Source organism: Leucopleurus acutus, assembly GCF_964270905.1.
Source record: "Leucopleurus acutus genome assembly, chromosome: 20".
NCBI classification, from domain to species: Eukaryota; Metazoa; Chordata; class Mammalia; order Artiodactyla; family Delphinidae; genus Leucopleurus; species Leucopleurus acutus.
In genome coordinates, this window is record NC_139162.1 from 14,919,498 (window position 1) to 14,936,961 (window position 17,464).

General features: G+C 41.3%; 1 protein-coding gene across 1 annotated transcript in view; it reads right to left on the minus strand.

The window, feature by feature from the left end:
- PKD1L3 (polycystin 1 like 3, transient receptor potential channel interacting) overlaps window positions 1–17,464 on the minus strand; it is a gene marked incomplete at its 5' end in the record, with an annotated part of 58,640 nt that overhangs the window by 19,263 nt on the left and 21,913 nt on the right. The window contains 16 exon segments of the mRNA XM_082863035.1: window positions 5,049–5,061; window positions 5,063–5,177; window positions 5,180–5,262; window positions 5,371–5,563; window positions 6,198–6,303; window positions 6,305–6,332; window positions 6,334–6,380; window positions 6,844–6,855; window positions 6,858–7,043; window positions 7,409–7,447; window positions 7,451–7,537; window positions 7,541–7,607; window positions 11,449–11,487; window positions 11,489–11,566; window positions 11,568–11,576; window positions 17,038–17,216. Coding sequence (XP_082719161.1) covers window positions 5,049–5,061; window positions 5,063–5,177; window positions 5,180–5,262; window positions 5,371–5,563; window positions 6,198–6,303; window positions 6,305–6,332; window positions 6,334–6,380; window positions 6,844–6,855; window positions 6,858–7,043; window positions 7,409–7,447; window positions 7,451–7,537; window positions 7,541–7,607; window positions 11,449–11,487; window positions 11,489–11,566; window positions 11,568–11,576; window positions 17,038–17,216 — 1,281 coding nt within the window.

A 17,464-nucleotide genomic window follows, 5' to 3' on the forward strand; every position in this document is an offset into this window, starting at 1 on the left:
ATACATGCACCCCTATGTCATAGGGGTGTCACTATTTACAACAGCCAAGACATGGAAACAACCTAAATGTCCATCAACAGATGAATGGATAAAGAAGATGTGGTACATATATACCATGGAATGCTACTTAGCCATAAAAAAGAATGAAACAATGCCATTTGCAGCAACATGGAAAGACCTAGAGATTATGATACTAAGTGAAGTAAATAAGAAAGAGAAAGACAAATACCATTATATCACTTATATGTGGAATCTAAAAAATAATACAGATGAACTTATCTGCAAAATGTAAACAGACTCATAGACAGAAAACAAACTTATGGTTACCAAAGGGGAAAGGAGGTGGGGAAGGGATAAATTAGGACTTTGGGATTAGTGGATACAAACTACTATATAAAAAATAAACAATAAGGTCCTACTGTATAGCACAGGGATATTCAGTATTCCCTAATAAACCATAATGGAAAAGAATACAAAAAAGAATACGAATACTTATAACTCAATCGTTTGCTGTACACCAGAAACTAACACAACATTGTAAATCAACTACATTTCAATAAAAAAGGTGTCTTTCATACAGCAAAATGTTTAATTTTGATGAAGTCCAATTTACCTATTTTTTCTTTCCTGGATTGTGCTTTTGGTAATGTATGTATATAAGAACTCTTTGCCTAGCCTAAGGTTTCGAAGATTTTCACCTATGTTTCCTTCTAAAAGATTTGTAATTTTACCTTTGAGTATTTGATCCACTGAGTTACTATTTTTTTTTAAATATTTATTTTGATTATTCATTTGTTTGGCTGCACCGGGTCTTAGTTGTGGCACACGGGATATTTAATTGCAGCATGTGGGCTTTGTAGCTGCGGCATGTGAACTCTTAGTTGCAGCATGTGGGATCTAGTTCCCCAACCAGGGATCGAACCCAGGCCCCCTGCATTGAGAGTGTGGAATCTTAACCACTGAACCACCAGGGAAGTCCCCATTGAGTTATTTTTGTCTGACATTTTATTATTAAATTTTAAAAACATACATAAAAATTGGAAAATACAAAAGTTAACTTTTCACCGTATTTGTTTTGCTTCTTTTTCTGAAGCACTTGAAAATAACAGACATGACATTTCACACCTAATTAAAGGTAATTCTCACTTTACATGGTAGTGTGGGATCATACAAATGACCTAGCAAGCTGAAACTGTGCAAAGTGATCTTAATCATCAGTGGGGAAAAATTATGATCACCTGTGACATTTAAAGATTTGTGTCAAAACATTAAAATCTCTTATTGTTCGTTATAAAGGTACAAGGAAAAATTTAGAAGTAGTAAAACTAATATGTAATTTAAAATATTAGAAACGTTGAGAATTAAAGTTACTTCTTTGTAGAAAGGTTATCAAGAATAATTTGAACAGTGTTGGCCTTCCTCTTGTATAACTTAGGATACAGGGAGAGCATTTTGTCTGTACCTTTGGTGAATTGTCATACTGTTCTGAGTTTGCATTGGCTTCCAGCATCTTATCCTTTATGCTTTCAATGCTGTGAAATATCTCCGAGAGTCACTTTAATGTTAGTTTTTTGCCAGTGTTACTTCCTTTGGGACACCATCATCCTTTTCTTCATAACCAAGTTCTACATTTATGTTGGTAAGTTTGACTTTACTAAGTTCACCTGGCTGCGTATCTACAGTTTCTTGAACACAGGCCACCTTCCCATGGTCAGCGGCTTCTTGTATAACTCCATTTACATTCTATTCAAATTTCACTTTCAGTGTTATTTTGTTAATTTGCTGCATTTTCATCTCTGTTGGCCAAGGTCCTCTTTCAATTATCCATTTCATGGTAAATGTCACAGAGTTTATGACTGGGAGACAAAGAAATAACGCAACTACACAATTTGCTGTCTGTACATAAACAGGATAACAGGTGACCAATCACCCAGACTTTGAGAAGTGACATGATTGATCACTGATCATGATGTGCACCTGTTAATTTATGTAGTGAATTATGGGCTCAAGGGCTAGAAGCAGTTGGTACTTTATGCGATCACTCACAGTTGATATACCATGATACACTCACAGTTGATATACCATGATAACTGAGTTTTTTTTTTTTTTTTTTTTTTTTGCTATACAGTAGGTTCTTGTTGGGTATCCATTTAATTAATTAATTATTTTTATTTTTATTTTTGGCCACATTGGGTCTTCATCGCTGCATGCGGGTTTCTCTAGTTGTCGCGATCACGGGCTACTCTTCGTTGTGGTGTGCGGTCTTCTCATTGCAGTGGCTTCTCTTGTTGCAGAGCTCGGGCTCTAGGTCGCGGGCTCAGTAGTTGTGGCTTGTTGGCCCTAGAGTGCAGGCTCAGTAGTTGTGGCACGAGAGCTTAGTTGCTCGGTGGCATGTGGGATCTTCCCGAACTGGGATCGAACCCGTGTCCCCTGCACTGGCAGGCGGATTCTTAACCGCTGTACCACCAGGGAAGTCCTGGTAACTGAGATTTGAACTGTGTTGCTGGGAAACTGGTGTTATTCAACTGAACCAGAGTAAATGAAATTCATGTACAAACTGAAACAGTGGAAGGCAAGGGCTTCCTATTTTCAAGCATGTGTCTCCTAAAAATCAGGCTATTTTCTTATCATTATCACACGTAAGGAAATGATCAATAATTTCCTAGTATACTATCTGACCCATATTAAAAATGGCTCATTTATTCAAAGGATCTAGAACAGCGCTCACCCATTAATGTTTCTCTCGTGATATTGACTTTTCAGAGGAACTAGGTTTGCATTCATAGTGATACTACTTGAAGTGTGACCCACAGATCAGCAGCAGCATCACCTAGGAAATTGTTAGGAATGCAGAATCTTGGGCCCTGTTCCAGAACTACTGTCCTCCATTTCAGTGTGTCTTTTTTTTTTTTTTTTGCGGTACGCGGGCCTCTCACTGTTGCGGCCTCTCCCGTTGCGGAGCACAGGCTCCGGACGCACAGGCTCAGCCGCTCCGCGGCATGTGGGATCCTCCCAGACCGGGGCACGAACCCGTGTCCCCTGTATTGGCAGGCGGACTCTCAACCATTGCGCCACCATGGAAGCCCTCAGTGTGTCTTTTTAAATTAACTATGCCTGGAACTAGTTGAGGCCTGTCAACAAATTCAGTATTTCTTTGCAACAGTGGAATTTTTTCATCTGTTTTATTATTACCACTCATCTTAACTGCATGTTAAGTCCCCTGGATCTACTGTTTAAGTCTCTTTTTCTTTATACTTTCAATATTTTTATATACATGTCTTATGTTTTGCATTTTAGTTTGATCTTCCTGATCCATTAATTTGAGTCTCAATAATGACATCTTTTTTTTATACATATATATTTTCTTATTATTTTGGCTGCATCACGTCTTAATGTGGGATCTTCGTTGAGGCGTGTGGGATCTTTCATTGCAGCGCAGGCTCTTTGTTGTGGCCCTTGGGCTTCTCTCTAGTTGTGGAGTGCAGATTTTCTCTCTCTAGTTGTGGCCAATGGGATCCAGAGTGCATGGGCTCTGTAGTTTGCAGCACGCAGGCTCTCTAGTTGAGGTGCGCAGCCTCAGTAGTTGTGGCATGCGGGCTTAGTTGCCCCATGCGTGGCATGTGGGATCTTAGTTCCCCAGTAAGGGATTGAACCCATGTTCCCTGCATTGGAAGGCAGATTCTTTACCACTGGACCATCAGGGAAGTCCCCAATAATGACATCTTCAATTCAACTTCTGAATTTTTAAAATCTGTAAATGTTTTTCATTTCCTAAAAGACTTTGTCTGTGTGTCTGATGTAATGGAATCTCCTTAAGAGCTCTTGCTATTTTTTGGTTTGTCTCTTCCAGCAGTTCTTTTTATTTAAGGTTTACCTACTCCTTGTACTCTGTTCCTCTTCTAGGATCAGTGGGTCTCAAATGGGGCTGCACAATGGAATCACCTGGGAAGCTTTTGACATGTTGGGCCTTGGATCCCATCTCCAGGGATTACAATTTGATTGGTCTGGAGAGAGGCGTGGGCACCAAGAGTTTTAAAAGTTCCCCAAGCGTGCTTGTAGGTTCTTAAAGCAGAAGTAATCCTGTCACCAAAATCCAGAATGTTGGAAACTCTATAGGACAAACAACTTGGTTTCTTCAATACATATATTGTAAGAAAAATAGCAGGAATAGAGAGTGACAGAAAGAGAAAAAAGGAGGGAGAATCTATAGATTAAATATTAAAAATACTGGAGACAAACTCATTGCAACACATGGACCTTATTTAGATTTGAACAAAACAACTATAAATACTTATAAGACAACTGGGAAAATGTGAACAGACTGGATTTTAAAAATTAGTAAAATACACATAACAAAAAACTTACCATCTTTTTAAAATAATTAATTAATTAATTAATTTTTCACTGTGTTGGGTCTTCATTGCTGTGCGTGGGCTTTCTCTAGTTCAGTGAGTGGGGGCTACTCTTCATTGTGGTGTGCAGGCTTCTCATTGCTGTGGCTTCTCTTGTTGTGGAGCACGGGCTCTAGGTGTGCAGGCTTCAGTAGTTGTGGCACGGGGGCTCAGTAGTTGTGGCTCGTGGGCTCTAAAGCACAGGCTCAGTAGTTGTGGCGCAGAGCTTAGTTGCTCCGCGACATGTAGGATCTTCCCAGACCAGGGCTCGAACTCGTGTCCCCTGCATTGGCAGGCGGATTCTTAACCACTGTGCCACCAGGGAAGCCCAGGAAAGGGAAGATTTTTAAAAGGTAAATTTTGTTGGTTTTTTTTTTAACGTAGTTTAGTGTTGGTTTTTTACTTGTCCCTCTTAACTTCCCAATCCTTTTTTGCTAAACTTCTACTAGTCCATCAGTTCTAGTTAGTTTTTTCTGTGACTACTGCACACATATCCCTAACAAATTTCACTCTGCCAATTTCTGTTTTGTTTTTTTGTTTTTGTCAAGTTGTAAGAATCATTAGACACCCTGGATTGACACCCACAGACCTCGGTTTCCCAAGCTTCCTGCAACTACAATGTTTCCTCCCATGCCAGTGTCCCTGTTTCTCACGTACCTTTACTGGTGATGAAGATGTTCTGAAGCAATGATAATATCGAAATAACCCAGCTGGTGGCTTGGTCTTTGTTCAGTTCCAGGTTATAAAGTGCTGCAAAAAAGGCTGAGGCCAGGCTAGTGACACCAGAAGGAGCCAGCAGAAGTCAGTCAACCATCTGAGCCGGCCATTAGAGATGGGCTGCTTCCCGTCTGGGCTCAGGATGGGGAAGGCTCTGGCTGCGTCCCTTAGGAACAGAAGTTGAAGGAATAATCTCATAGCCAACAGCTGAGAGACAGGTTTAGGAAGATTACAGGTGACAAAGCCTGGTGCTATGCATTACCTGGATGGCCCTTGCTCTGTGGGAAGAATACGCATTTCCAGCAGTTCCTGGAGTTCTTGCAGTTGTCTGACTGCATCTACGAAGTCACAAGGCTGATGGGCCTGGGCGGGACCCAGCGTGCCTAAGTGAGATTGAAGCCTCCGCAGAACTCTGAGCAGGTAACTGTGGAAATGATGGTGGTTTTCAGGAACCACTGAAAGTACATTCCAGGTTGACACTTGGACAAGTGGAAGATTTCAATAAATAGTAATTCCTGGTAGAAATTAGCAACTCATTAACTGATGATGAGGTTAAATTTTCCCAGTCACTGGAGACTGGACCCAACACCTGCAGAATTATTGTCTTCTCTGAGCACGCTGGTGAATTCACAGCAACTTGTACAATTCTATACTTTGATACAGAATCGAAAAACTTGTAAAGGTAATTGCACTTTTTCATCAGAACTGCAGTACATGTAAACTCTAAGTGCTCAGAAGGCCCAAACTATATTCAAGAATCCATAAATCGCATAATCTCATCATTCCATAGAAGAAAAAGAAGAACAAGTTTCAATAGCCCCCGACAAAGTAGATGAAATATGGGGGTCTGAGACAGAGGACATTTTTGTGGGTTTTCCTTAATCCTTTACTTTGTAAGACCAGATATATTGTCTAAGAAGCCATCAGAGGGATCTAAGCTATCAGCTCCATACTGGAAGTTTAAGGAAATTAAAACAAGCAGAAGGTCGTACCATGCCTGTTGGTTATGCTGAGAGGTAAGAATGAATACGAAAGTAAGAGAGTGGGAGGCTGATAAAAGATTAGATATGGAAACTTACTGAACTTTACCATTTGCCCAGTAGGGTTCTGCCCACTGGTGACGGCCTTGACCCTCTAAGTAACAACAGACGAGGCTGGATAAGAGCTTCACCAGCTGGTTAATGTTGTAAGAAAGAACTCCATGAAGACTGTTCACACTCAGAGTAGGTACGTATTTCTTCTGAGCAGGAATCCCACAGTTTCCTTTAATTCCTGAATGTAGAACCAAGATGAGAAAAGTTAGTTTTACATTAAACCCAGGACCGGTAGCAATTACAGATGGTAAGAAGGCTGTTTCTTCTGGGCATATGCTTAGTGTAAAGAACCTCAGTTTTTCACTTTCTCTCCTTTTTCAGAAAGAAGTCACCTTACAGTAGCTTCAGCACTAGTTTTATGAGAGAATCTAGGATGAAAGAAGAGACCGTTTGATCAAACGTCGAAAACTAAAACACCTCCAGAGTAGTACATTCTGCACACACATCAGTGCTCACATCACTCCATAATGAAGAGAAAAAAACCAGAGGCACAGTGATGACTCGGGGGACAGGAATTAGAGAAAAACTATTAAGTTTAACAGGACCTCAGGAGCCTTGCAGGAGATCCTTTCTACTGACCTTTTCCACGACATGGGGGAGGGAGCATGACGTTTACCTGTAAAATTTGATACCAAGCTTACCTCATCTATCTCTGTGAGAGAGACAGAGGCTCAAAGGAAGCATCTGAGAGGCAGGAGGCCTGGATGGGAGGAAAGAGAGGTAGAGGCTCCTGTGGTTGAATCAACAGGAAAAGCCGCCCAATCCCAAGACTGACGGGGAAAAGGATGACAGCAGTTGGGATGCTGACGAGCAGTTCAGACCAGGTCACAGCAAATGGGCACTGAAAGAAAAGCAGGACGTACAGCCCTCATCCTCAACAATTAAAATCATCTCCAAGGCATTCCTCTCCCAGGTTTAAGTATTTATTTAGCAATTTAACTATGATTATCTAAGGATAACAAGTTATCATGGCAGTAAAGATCCTGATCATGTGTTAATAAAAGAGATCTGTGGGAAAATGTGTAATGTTAGAATAAATGATTATTCTCCTTTAAGAGTGGAATTAAATGAGTATCTTCTAATGTGAGGGCAGCAGAGGAAAAATGAAGGCACATATACTCATTCTGTTTCTAACTTTGGAAAGAAGGAGAGTGGAGTAATCAAAGGACTACGTGCCACAAACAGCACACATCAGGGCTCACCCACAGCGTGCTCATGTCTCTTGGTGGTGGTGCCGTTCATCTTCTAGAACGTGACATAGGTGACCATGTTGCAGAGAAGGAGGGTCATGCAGCAGGTGAGCTGCTGGACTCTTGTAAACTGGGTCCAGGGATGTCAAGTTGTGACTGAGAGCCACAGACAATCCTGGGTGAGATTTTCTACAATCATGGAGGAGAACAGGTGTCTAACAAGATAAATTAGAACAGGAAAGGCAGGAGATTTCATTCTGAAAGTGCCCTAGTCTAGAATGTGGTTTGCCTGGCAGCTAGCTGCACAGCAACAACTCGGCCACTGTTCAGCACCTCCGTGAAGAAGCTTTCAGGCGACTTGATGATACGATTTTTTTGTTATTTTGGGGTAAAAGGTTTTTGAAGATAAGGGTAATTTTATTGCATGAGATTTTAAAACCAAAACTTGTTTTAGCTTTATCAGAGTTTCGATAAATCTTTTACGCTTAGAAAGTTTGCATTAAGCTTCCACTCAAGATAGTTTGGTAAATTCATACTTGGAGCACCTTCTCTACTCCAAAAGGAACTATAAATAGGATATTAGAAGAAAGAACCCAAAACACTGGCTGGGCTTAAAAACAAATTAAAAGTCTCTGAGAAAGAGGACTGGAATGAGAAACAAGATGGTAGGTGGGGAAGAAGCCACAGGATTCTGCGCTCCAGGTCTGGAAGAAGGCATACACAGGTCAAAGTCTGATTCCCGTAGAGTAACTGGAACCGAAAGTGATTCATGGAGTGGGGAAAGGGAGAGTAAAGCCAACTTCACTGCCTGAAGCCAGGGTTGAGGCTGGAGCTCATGGAAGAATTCTGCAGAACAAAAAACTGCCACAGGGCTACACATTTATAAGTAGGGAGGTGGGTCAGAGTGGACAGCCCCAGGACCAGGAACTGAGCCAAGAGATCCACTGGCTCATGACAAGACGTGCAACAGATCTGGTTTCTTTAATTTCACGGAGGAATAGGAGCTCCAAAATGGTATAATATAATAAGACCTAGTTCTAGATTAGTGATGTGAAGGGTTGGATGAAAACATCAAAAAAGTACGAGTCAGGGATGTGTGGAGAAGAAGAGAGAGAGAGTTTGAGATTTAAAAATGAATCCAACCTACACCCCCCAATTCCTAAACACATGAAGAAATCTAATGCTAAGAAAGGCAGCCAACACAGTCAGTAATTCAGTCCAGAAGAAATTAATTTCATGGGACAGTCTGACAAAGACGTTAAGTATTTCAGGTTGCTCAAAGATACAAGGAATAATGTTCACTTTAAAATAATAAAATATTATGAAAAACAGGAATAAATTAGAACTCTTGAAACTGAAAAATATGGTCCTCAAAACAAAAAAATTAGGAGAAAGGGACCTGGTTAAAGAGAAAATTAGTGAACCAAAAGGTAGTATGAAAGAAGTCACCCAGAACACATCACAGAGAGACAAAAAAGATATGCACGCAAGAGCGGCTTAAAAACGTGGAGGACAGTTTGAGAGGCTCCAGCATAGAGTAAAGCAATGTCAGAGGAGCAATATTTTCAGAAGTGACATCTGCGAATTTCTGCGAATTTAAGACATGATTCTGTATATCAACACTACATTTTATGTTACGTGTATTTTACCACAACAAAAAAAATTTCAAGTACATTCTGAGTACTAAACAGTATAAACAGTGAATCTACAGTGAAAAGAATTATGGTAAAATTTGGAACATCAAGGATAAAGAGAAAATATTAAAAAGAGAAAAGACAACATACTTCAGAAGAATAACAGCTAGACTGACAGAACAGAGGCAGTGTTGGAAGGCAATTCTCTATGAATGCTTCCCATTTAGGCATTAATAAAAACTTTGCTCCTGGACTGTCTTTTCAAGTATCTTTGTATAAGCAGACAGCCCTGAAAACAGACACTCAGGAACTCTCTTGGGAGCCAACTTATTTGCATTTCCAGATTGTAAAGATAGAGACATCCTACTCCCCAGAGACATTCTAGGGTCATAAAGATAGAAATGCCCTCTTCTCACCCCTTGAGAGATTTCTCTACATTCCAGGCTAATGAAGATAATGTCTCATTCTACAGGGAAGGATAGGCAGGTTTTCTGGCAGCTGGTATATCAGATCAGAGTCTCCTAACCTTGAGGTTCCTCTTTTGTGATGCACCTCCATTGCATGTGCAGCTAACACCTGGCTCTCATTACATCACCCTGTCGAATCTGGGAACTGACACAAAATATTGCTCTGGTTGCTACTACTGCTATAAGTAGTAAATTGTCTAAATCCATTTGGGTCAGTGGAAACGGTGGAGTAAAGACCTCTGAAAATTCCTCCATAAAAGCAATGATAAAACTTCTCTTAAAAAGCCAGAATCAGGGCTTCCCTGGTGGCGCAGTGGTTGAGAGTCCGCCTGCCGATCCAGGGGACGCGGGTTCGTGCCCCGGTCCGGGAAGATCCCACATGCCGTGGAGCGGCTGGGCCCGTGAGCCATGGCCGCTGAGCCTGCGCATCTGGAGCCTGTGCTCCGCAACGGGAGAGGCCACAACAGTGAGGCCCGGGTACCGCAAACAAACAAACAAAAAAGCCAGAATCAAAATTTTCAGAACTCAGGTAAATAACCAAAGGTTTGTATTAACCTGGGAGTGTTTACGCAAGAAAAATGGCTGCATATTAGTAAGAACAGTGAATTTTGTGGCATTTTAAATTGCCCTATTTTCCCAGCTCCCTTTCTCTAGCTCCATGGTAACCTTAAAACCAACAGCCTTTGATCACAGTGAAAACCAGCAGCCTGGCAGTCACTAGAGGGAGGAGAATGGGGTTGGAGCTCCGTAAAAGCTTCCTTCCCCAGAGAATTGGCATTGTTTGATTTGTCTGATAGTTCCTTGGAAAACTCCACTTGCAAGGCTGTCCTTATACTATGTGACTGGAGGCTCTTCCAGTGAAAAAGGCTTTTTCCCTGAGGGCACTGTCAAAAATATTCAGAGGCGACCTGTTTACCTTCACAGCTGCCTGATATGGGAGGCAAACGACAGGCTAACCAAAAGGCTTAAATGGAAAAGCTGGAAAATGAGAAGTCCACAGGAGTTTTGAAAAGCTCTGACACAGTCCTGGGAATCTAGAAGGCCACATGCATGCCCAGGGCTGTATGCATGCTCGGGAAATACCTGAGAAGGCCCTACGCTTTCACCCCTGGGTGACCCTGAAGCTCTCAGCAAGCAGGAAGTGAAGGCTGAGGCAGAGCTGTCAGTTGCCTTGCTGAGTGCTAAAGGCACGGCACAACATGCATGCAAAACCCCTCAGCAAAGACTGGGAGACTTACTGGTTCAGGCATTTAAAGAAGTCTCTGTCTAGTTATTAGCTGACCACTAAGCTAACTGAGCAGAAACTTCAGTTTTCACACATGACAAAGAATACAGACGTTACAGAATTAGTTAGAAACAGACACTAGACAACAACAAACACTAAGAACAACAAATACTGGGGGAGAGGAAGGAAATCTCATCTTCAGAGTTGCCACATTCTATTATTTAAAATGTCCAGTTTTCAACAGAAGATCACAAGACATGAAAAGAAACAAGTATCTCTCTCTCTCTCACACCCCCCCGCCACACAAGTCAATAGATTATTGTTGAGGAAGCCAAGACACTCGGTTTACTAAAGATTTCAAATCAGCTATTTTAAATATCTTCAAAGAACTATAAAGGAAATCATATCAAAGAACTAAAACAAAGTCAATGAGAATGCTGTCTTGCTAAACAGAGAGCATCAGTGAAGATACAGAAATTATTTTTAAAAAGAACCAAATAGAAAGTCTGCAGCTGGAAAAATAAAAAGACTGCAGCTGAAAAATACAGTAAGTGAAATGAAAAGTTCACTAGAGGCTCAGCAGCAGATGTGAGCAGGCAGGAGAAAGAATCAGCAGACTTGAAGAGAGATCAATTGAAATTATCCTGTCTGAGGAACAGAAAGAAAAAGGAGGGAAGAAAATGAACAGAGCCTCAGAGACATGTAGCGCACCATAATTTCTCAAGAGTACCTAAAGGAAAAGAGCTCCTTCTCTGAGACCGGTATGAAGCTCACACTCTCCAAGGTCCATGGCCAGCCAACAATTGCACAGGAAATGCCATTTCCTTTTACCTGCCATGTCAGTGACAATTTACATACCTATAGTAAAATAAAGACAATCATGTTAGGGAGGTGGGCATGAATCAGCTGCTGTAATAAGAAGTAATCTTAGGGAAACAACCTAATTGTCCACTGATGGCTGAATGGATAAAGAAAATGTGGTATGTGTACAAATGGAATATCATTCAGCCATAAAAAAGAATGACATTTCGCCATTTGTGACAACGTGAATAGAGGGCATTATGCTAAGTGAAATAAGTCAGAGAGAGAAAGACAAATAAATACTGTATGATCTCACTTAGATGTAGAATGTAAAAACAAAGCAAAACACAAACGAAAAACCAAAACCAGGGATATCCCTGGTGGTCCAGTGGGTAAGATGCAGGGGGCCCAGGTTCAATCCTTGGTCGGGGAACTAGATCCCATGTGCTGCAACTAAGAAGTCTGTATACTGCAACTAAGAACCAGTGTAGCCAAAAATAAATAAATAAACAACACACCAGAGTTCATCAAATAGGTTTAAAGAAAAAAAAAAAAACCAGAACGGAGCTCATAGATACAGAGAACAGATTAGTGGTTGTCAGAGGTAAGGGGTGGAGGGCTGGGTGAACCAGGGGAAGGGAGTCAAAAGGTACAAACTTCCAGTTATAAGATTATCAAGTCATGGGGATGTAATGTACAGCATGGTGACTATAGTTAATAATATTGTGTTGCATATTTGAAAATTGCTACAAGAGTAGATCTTAAGAGCTTTCAGCACAAGAAAACCAAAATTCTGTTAACTATATATGGTGACAGTTGTTAACTAGACTTATGGTGGTGGTGATTTCACAATATATACAAACCTCGAATTATTATGTTGTAGACCTGAAACTAATATAAAGTTGTATGTCAATTATACTGCAATAAAAATTAATTTAAAAAAGAAGTAATTTTTCACTGACAGTGAGTGTCCAAGTAAATGGATTCTGTTTCATCATGGGGTAAGAATTAAAGAAAGACACCACAGCTGATCCCGTTTTTTCCTTCCCAACCTCTAAGGGAGTTCATGTACCAAACACCAGAATGCAGACTTCCATAACCTAGGAATAGTTCAGTGTGTGTTTGTATTCTATAAGTTTTCTTGTTCCACATGTGACAGTGCCCTGCCACCTCTGTAAGCATCCTATCTGCCTCTACCTTTAATTACCAGGGTCTGAGGGGGTGTTTTTGGGGGGTGAGGTGGGTAGTGGTCTTTAATGTTTATATTAATGACTTGTCCTATTTGAGTCTGTGGCTTGGTCTTGGCTTCAGAGCCTCAGGCCCTGAAGTTGCATCCTCTTTCCAACCACAGTGTTTTACCATGTGTCTACCTTCTCCCCTAATTTCAATCATCAACGAACTTGTCCTCGGGGACCGCTAGTCGTTCAGCCTGTTTGACTTCATCTGTACCTAGTCAGCTAATCTCCTCCTTTACTGTAAGGATGCTACTTCCCCAAGAGTCTCTATGAAACCATTCAAATCTCTCTGGTCAAAAGTCTTGCTTAATTTTAGTTGGAAATTATTTTCTGTGCAAGGAGTACAGATTGCTTTAAAGCTAAAATATTTCTGGGACTCTCTTCCTGAGGCAGTTTATAAAATCACAGGTGACTAAGTTGCATTTGAGTTAAACTTAGCTACTGCTACATGGCGGAGTCGAAGGATGTGCGCTCACTCCCTCTTGCGAGGAATCACAACTAACTGAACAATCATCGACAGGAAGACACTGGAACTCACCAAAAAAGATACCCCACACCCAAAGACAAAGGAGAAGCCACAGTGAGACGGTAGGAGGGGCGCGATAACAATAAAATCAAAACCCATAACTGCTGGGTGGGTGACTCACAGACTGGAGAACACTTATACCACAGAAGGCCACCCGCTGGAGTGAAGGTTCTGAGCCTCACGTCAGGCTTCCCAACCTGGGGGTCCGGCAACAGGAGGAGAAATTCCTAGAGTATCAGACTTTGAAAACTAGTGGGATTTAATTGCAGGACTTTGACAGGACTGGGGGAAAGAGAGACTTCACTCTTGGAGGGCACACACAAAGTAGTGTGTGCGTCAGGACTGAGGGAAAGGAGCAGTGACCCCAGAGGAGACTGAACCAGACCCACCTGCTAGTGTTGGAGAGTCTCCTGCAGAGTCAGGGGGTGGCCGTGTCTCACCGTGAGGACAAGGACACTGGCAGCAGAAGTTCTGGGAAGTACTCCTTGGCGTGAGCCCTCCCAGAGTCCGCCATTAGCCCCACCAAAGAGCCGGGAAGGCTCCAGTGTTGGGTCGCCTCAGGCCAAACAACCAACAGGGAGGAAACCCAGCCCCACCCATCAGCAGACAAGTGGATTAAAGTTTTACTGAGCTCTGCCCACCTGAGCAACAGCCAGCTCTACCCACCACCAGTCCCTCCCATCAGGAAACTTGCACAAGCCTCTTCGATAGCCTCATCCACCAGAGAGCAGACAGCAGAAGCAAGAAGAACTACAATCCTGCAGCCTGTGGAATGAAAACCACATTCACAGAAAGATAAATTTAGCTACTGTTAAAGCTTTCATTTAAGAGCAAAGTATAAAAAAGGAGAAAATACTCATTTTCTGATTGGTGAGAAACTAGTCACGGGTCTTTTTGTGCTTTTATTCTCTTATTCTTTCATACAGAAGAGAAACAGAGACTCTAATGTGTGTTAGAAAAATCTAGTTAATGCATTCAGTATGACCAATAGAAAGATATAGAAAGCATTATCATTTCCTAAGAAAAAATGCTGGCTGTCTGTTTTTTATTGGGGGTGGGTAGTTCTTTTGCTTTTCTGTGTTTTCCAAGTTTTGCATTCAAACAGCTATTACTTTTGCAATTAAAGAAAGAAAAGGAAATGTTGACTAAAGAAAGTCTTCAAAAGAGCCTTAATAACAAGCTGATATGAAGCTCTAGAGGTGAACAGGTAACTCTGAGAATTTAATTGTAACAAATATTTATTGTTACAATATTGACTGTAATTACCAATTGTAACAAATATTTATTGAGTCCTACTATAATTTTGGCACTGTATGAGGTTTTTTTTTTTTTTTTTTTTTTTTTTTTGCGGTACCTGGGCCTCACTGTTGTGGCCTCTCCAGTTGCGGAGCACAGGCTCCGAACGCGCAGGCTCAGCGGCCATGGCTCACGGGCCCAGCCGCTCTGTGGCATGTGGGATCTTCCCGGACGGGGGCATGAACCCGTGTCCCCTGTGTCGGCAGGCGGACTCTCAACCACTGCGCCACCAGGGAAGCCCCTGTATGAGCTTTTGAGAATACAAATATGAATAAGACAGCATCTCTATCCCTGAGGAGCATAAAGTCATTATGAGTTAAAAAATATTATAATTAAAGACCACATATAAAATTAGAATTGATATAAACCAGTGATAAGAGTAAGAAAAGTGGAAAATATTATATAGGTGTGAATTCCTTTAAGTGTTTCCTCTAAGAGAAATAGCTTTTAAAAAAAAAAACCAAAGGTTTATTTCTTCTTCATGTTACATGCATATCATGGGTTAATTGGTGGTGGGAGGGGTTCTCGATGGTGTGGTTCTGCTCATTGCAGTTACTTAGGGACTCAGAACGACAAAGCAACCACGTGGCACCTGTTTACAACGCTCTTGACAGAATTATATGGTACCACCCACGAGAAACAGCTCCTTAAATTAAAAAATGTACCTCCAATAATTATAAAATAATACAAATTTATTGTTTAAAAAGTTTGGAAATACCTAAAAGTACCCTGAAGAAAAACTTAGAAATTCATAATCCTACTACCCAGCAATAACTATTGGTAATAATTTAGTGTATATAGCACTAGACTTTTTCCTATACACATACTTTAAAAAAAATCAACTTTGTTGTGGTATAGTTTACACATGATAAAGGCACCCATTTAAAATGTACAAAATTCAATGCATTTTGACCAATGTATACACTTGTGTACTAAGCACCACCGTCATCACCCTGAAAAGTTCCCTTGTGCCTTTCCCAGTCAGCCCCCCTCAGGCTCGCCCTTGGCTTCCGGTGACCACTGATCCGCTTTTTGTCTCTATAGAGTAATTTGCTTTTTTTAGAATTTCATCTATGTGGAATCGTACAGTATGTCTCCTTCTGCGTCTGGCTTCTTTTGCTCAGCATCGTGTTTGCTGAGATTCATCCACACTGCCGTGTGTCTCAGCAGATTTTGCTCTTTTTTGTCATGAGTAGTATTCCATCAAATGAACATACTAACATTTGTTTATTCATTCACCCGATGGACATTTGTGTTGTTTCCAGCTTGGGGCCATTATTCATAAGGCTGCTATGAACGTGTCGGAATGGACATATGTTTTCACTGACCTTGGGTAAATAACTAGGAGTGGAATTTCTGAGTCATGGGGTCAATGTATGTTTAATCTTACAAGAAACCACCAAACTGTCCTCCACCACAGCTGTGCCATTTTACACCCACCAGCGGTGTGAGAGCCCTAACTGCCCCCCCGCCCACCAAATCCTGGTTTTGTTAGACTTTTTAATTTCAGTCATTCTGGTGGGTGCTTAGTGCTATCATTGTGGTTTTAATTTGCATTTCCTGATGACTAATGATGCTGAGTATCTTTCAAGTGCTTATTATACATTATTTATAAATGAAAGTGGAATGATAGTGCAACAAACCGCTTTGTAGATACCTGAACAGAAAGCAAGCAGCTTATCAGGCTATCCTGGCCTAGTGGTTGGTGCGTCTAGCCTAGCAGGGAAGGACTTCTATTGCTATCACTTTTAGGCAAGCAGCATACTCTTTTCAGGTGGCCAATATTCAGCAACTGACTTGTTTGAATACCGGCCTTCATACTTTGACTTCATTCCCTTCTTTTTTCCTAATCCCAACAAGCCAATAATCCTCAACCTTAACTAATTTTCATCATCTATTCAATAATTTCTCCACCCTCCTCTCCTAATTCTTAGAGTGTTGCTGAAGGAAGATGCAGAATCATCTGGATGTAGCACAGGGCAGGTGCACGCACTCATCACTGACCGCTTGTCTCTCTAACTCTCTAGGCACATCCCACACTGTAATTCCGTTCCTTCCCCGCTCCTTAAGCTCTTCATTTTGACCCAAAGTATATTCAGTAGACAGTCATTTACTAAATTTACTCTTTGAAGATAGTTTTCATATTTAGAGCTACTTTCAATTTATGGTACTTTCAGGCACTATTTCATTGTTATTATTTGCTGTTCACCATCATGACAACATTTGATGGAAAAAAAATCTATCATTCTACCACCCGTAAAAAATCGTGTTGTTAATTTTCCATATTTTCTTCCAGGGTTTCTTCTGTGTAGACAGCTCTGAAACTAAAATCTAACAGTCATTTGTTACTATTTGGCCCAAAGCATTATAGTTATTTATCGTAAAGCCATGCAGGTCTTTCCCCAGAAGGCTAAAGATCTTCAGAGAAGAAGCAACATGCCAGCCTGATACAGGTACTTACCAAGAAGGGCTGACGCCAGAACTGTCATGCCAGAGCTGCAGGCTGTGTAATTCCTGCAGAGAAGACGGAGTACCCAGGAGGAAGACATCCAGTCCCCCTCGTTCAAAGACTGCTTTCTGGGAATCACAAAGATGATGGGGTTCGCTCTGCCCCTCTGATCCATGAAGGGTGATAACCACCTAAAACGTGACAACGAAAGATACAGTATAGGAAGTTATAACGGGATTCTTTTGGTTTATCTCTAAGGAGAAAGATGAGGACAGAGAAAGCTGCAATTAAATGAAGTCTTGGGGTCTGAGACAAGCAGAAAGAGCTCTTCAGGTGTACAATTTAGGAAAGATCACTGTCTGGGATCCTTGTAAAGGACAATTGGACACAGGGATATCACCAAGTCAGACTGTACCTCACATGGCGGAAGACACCAAGT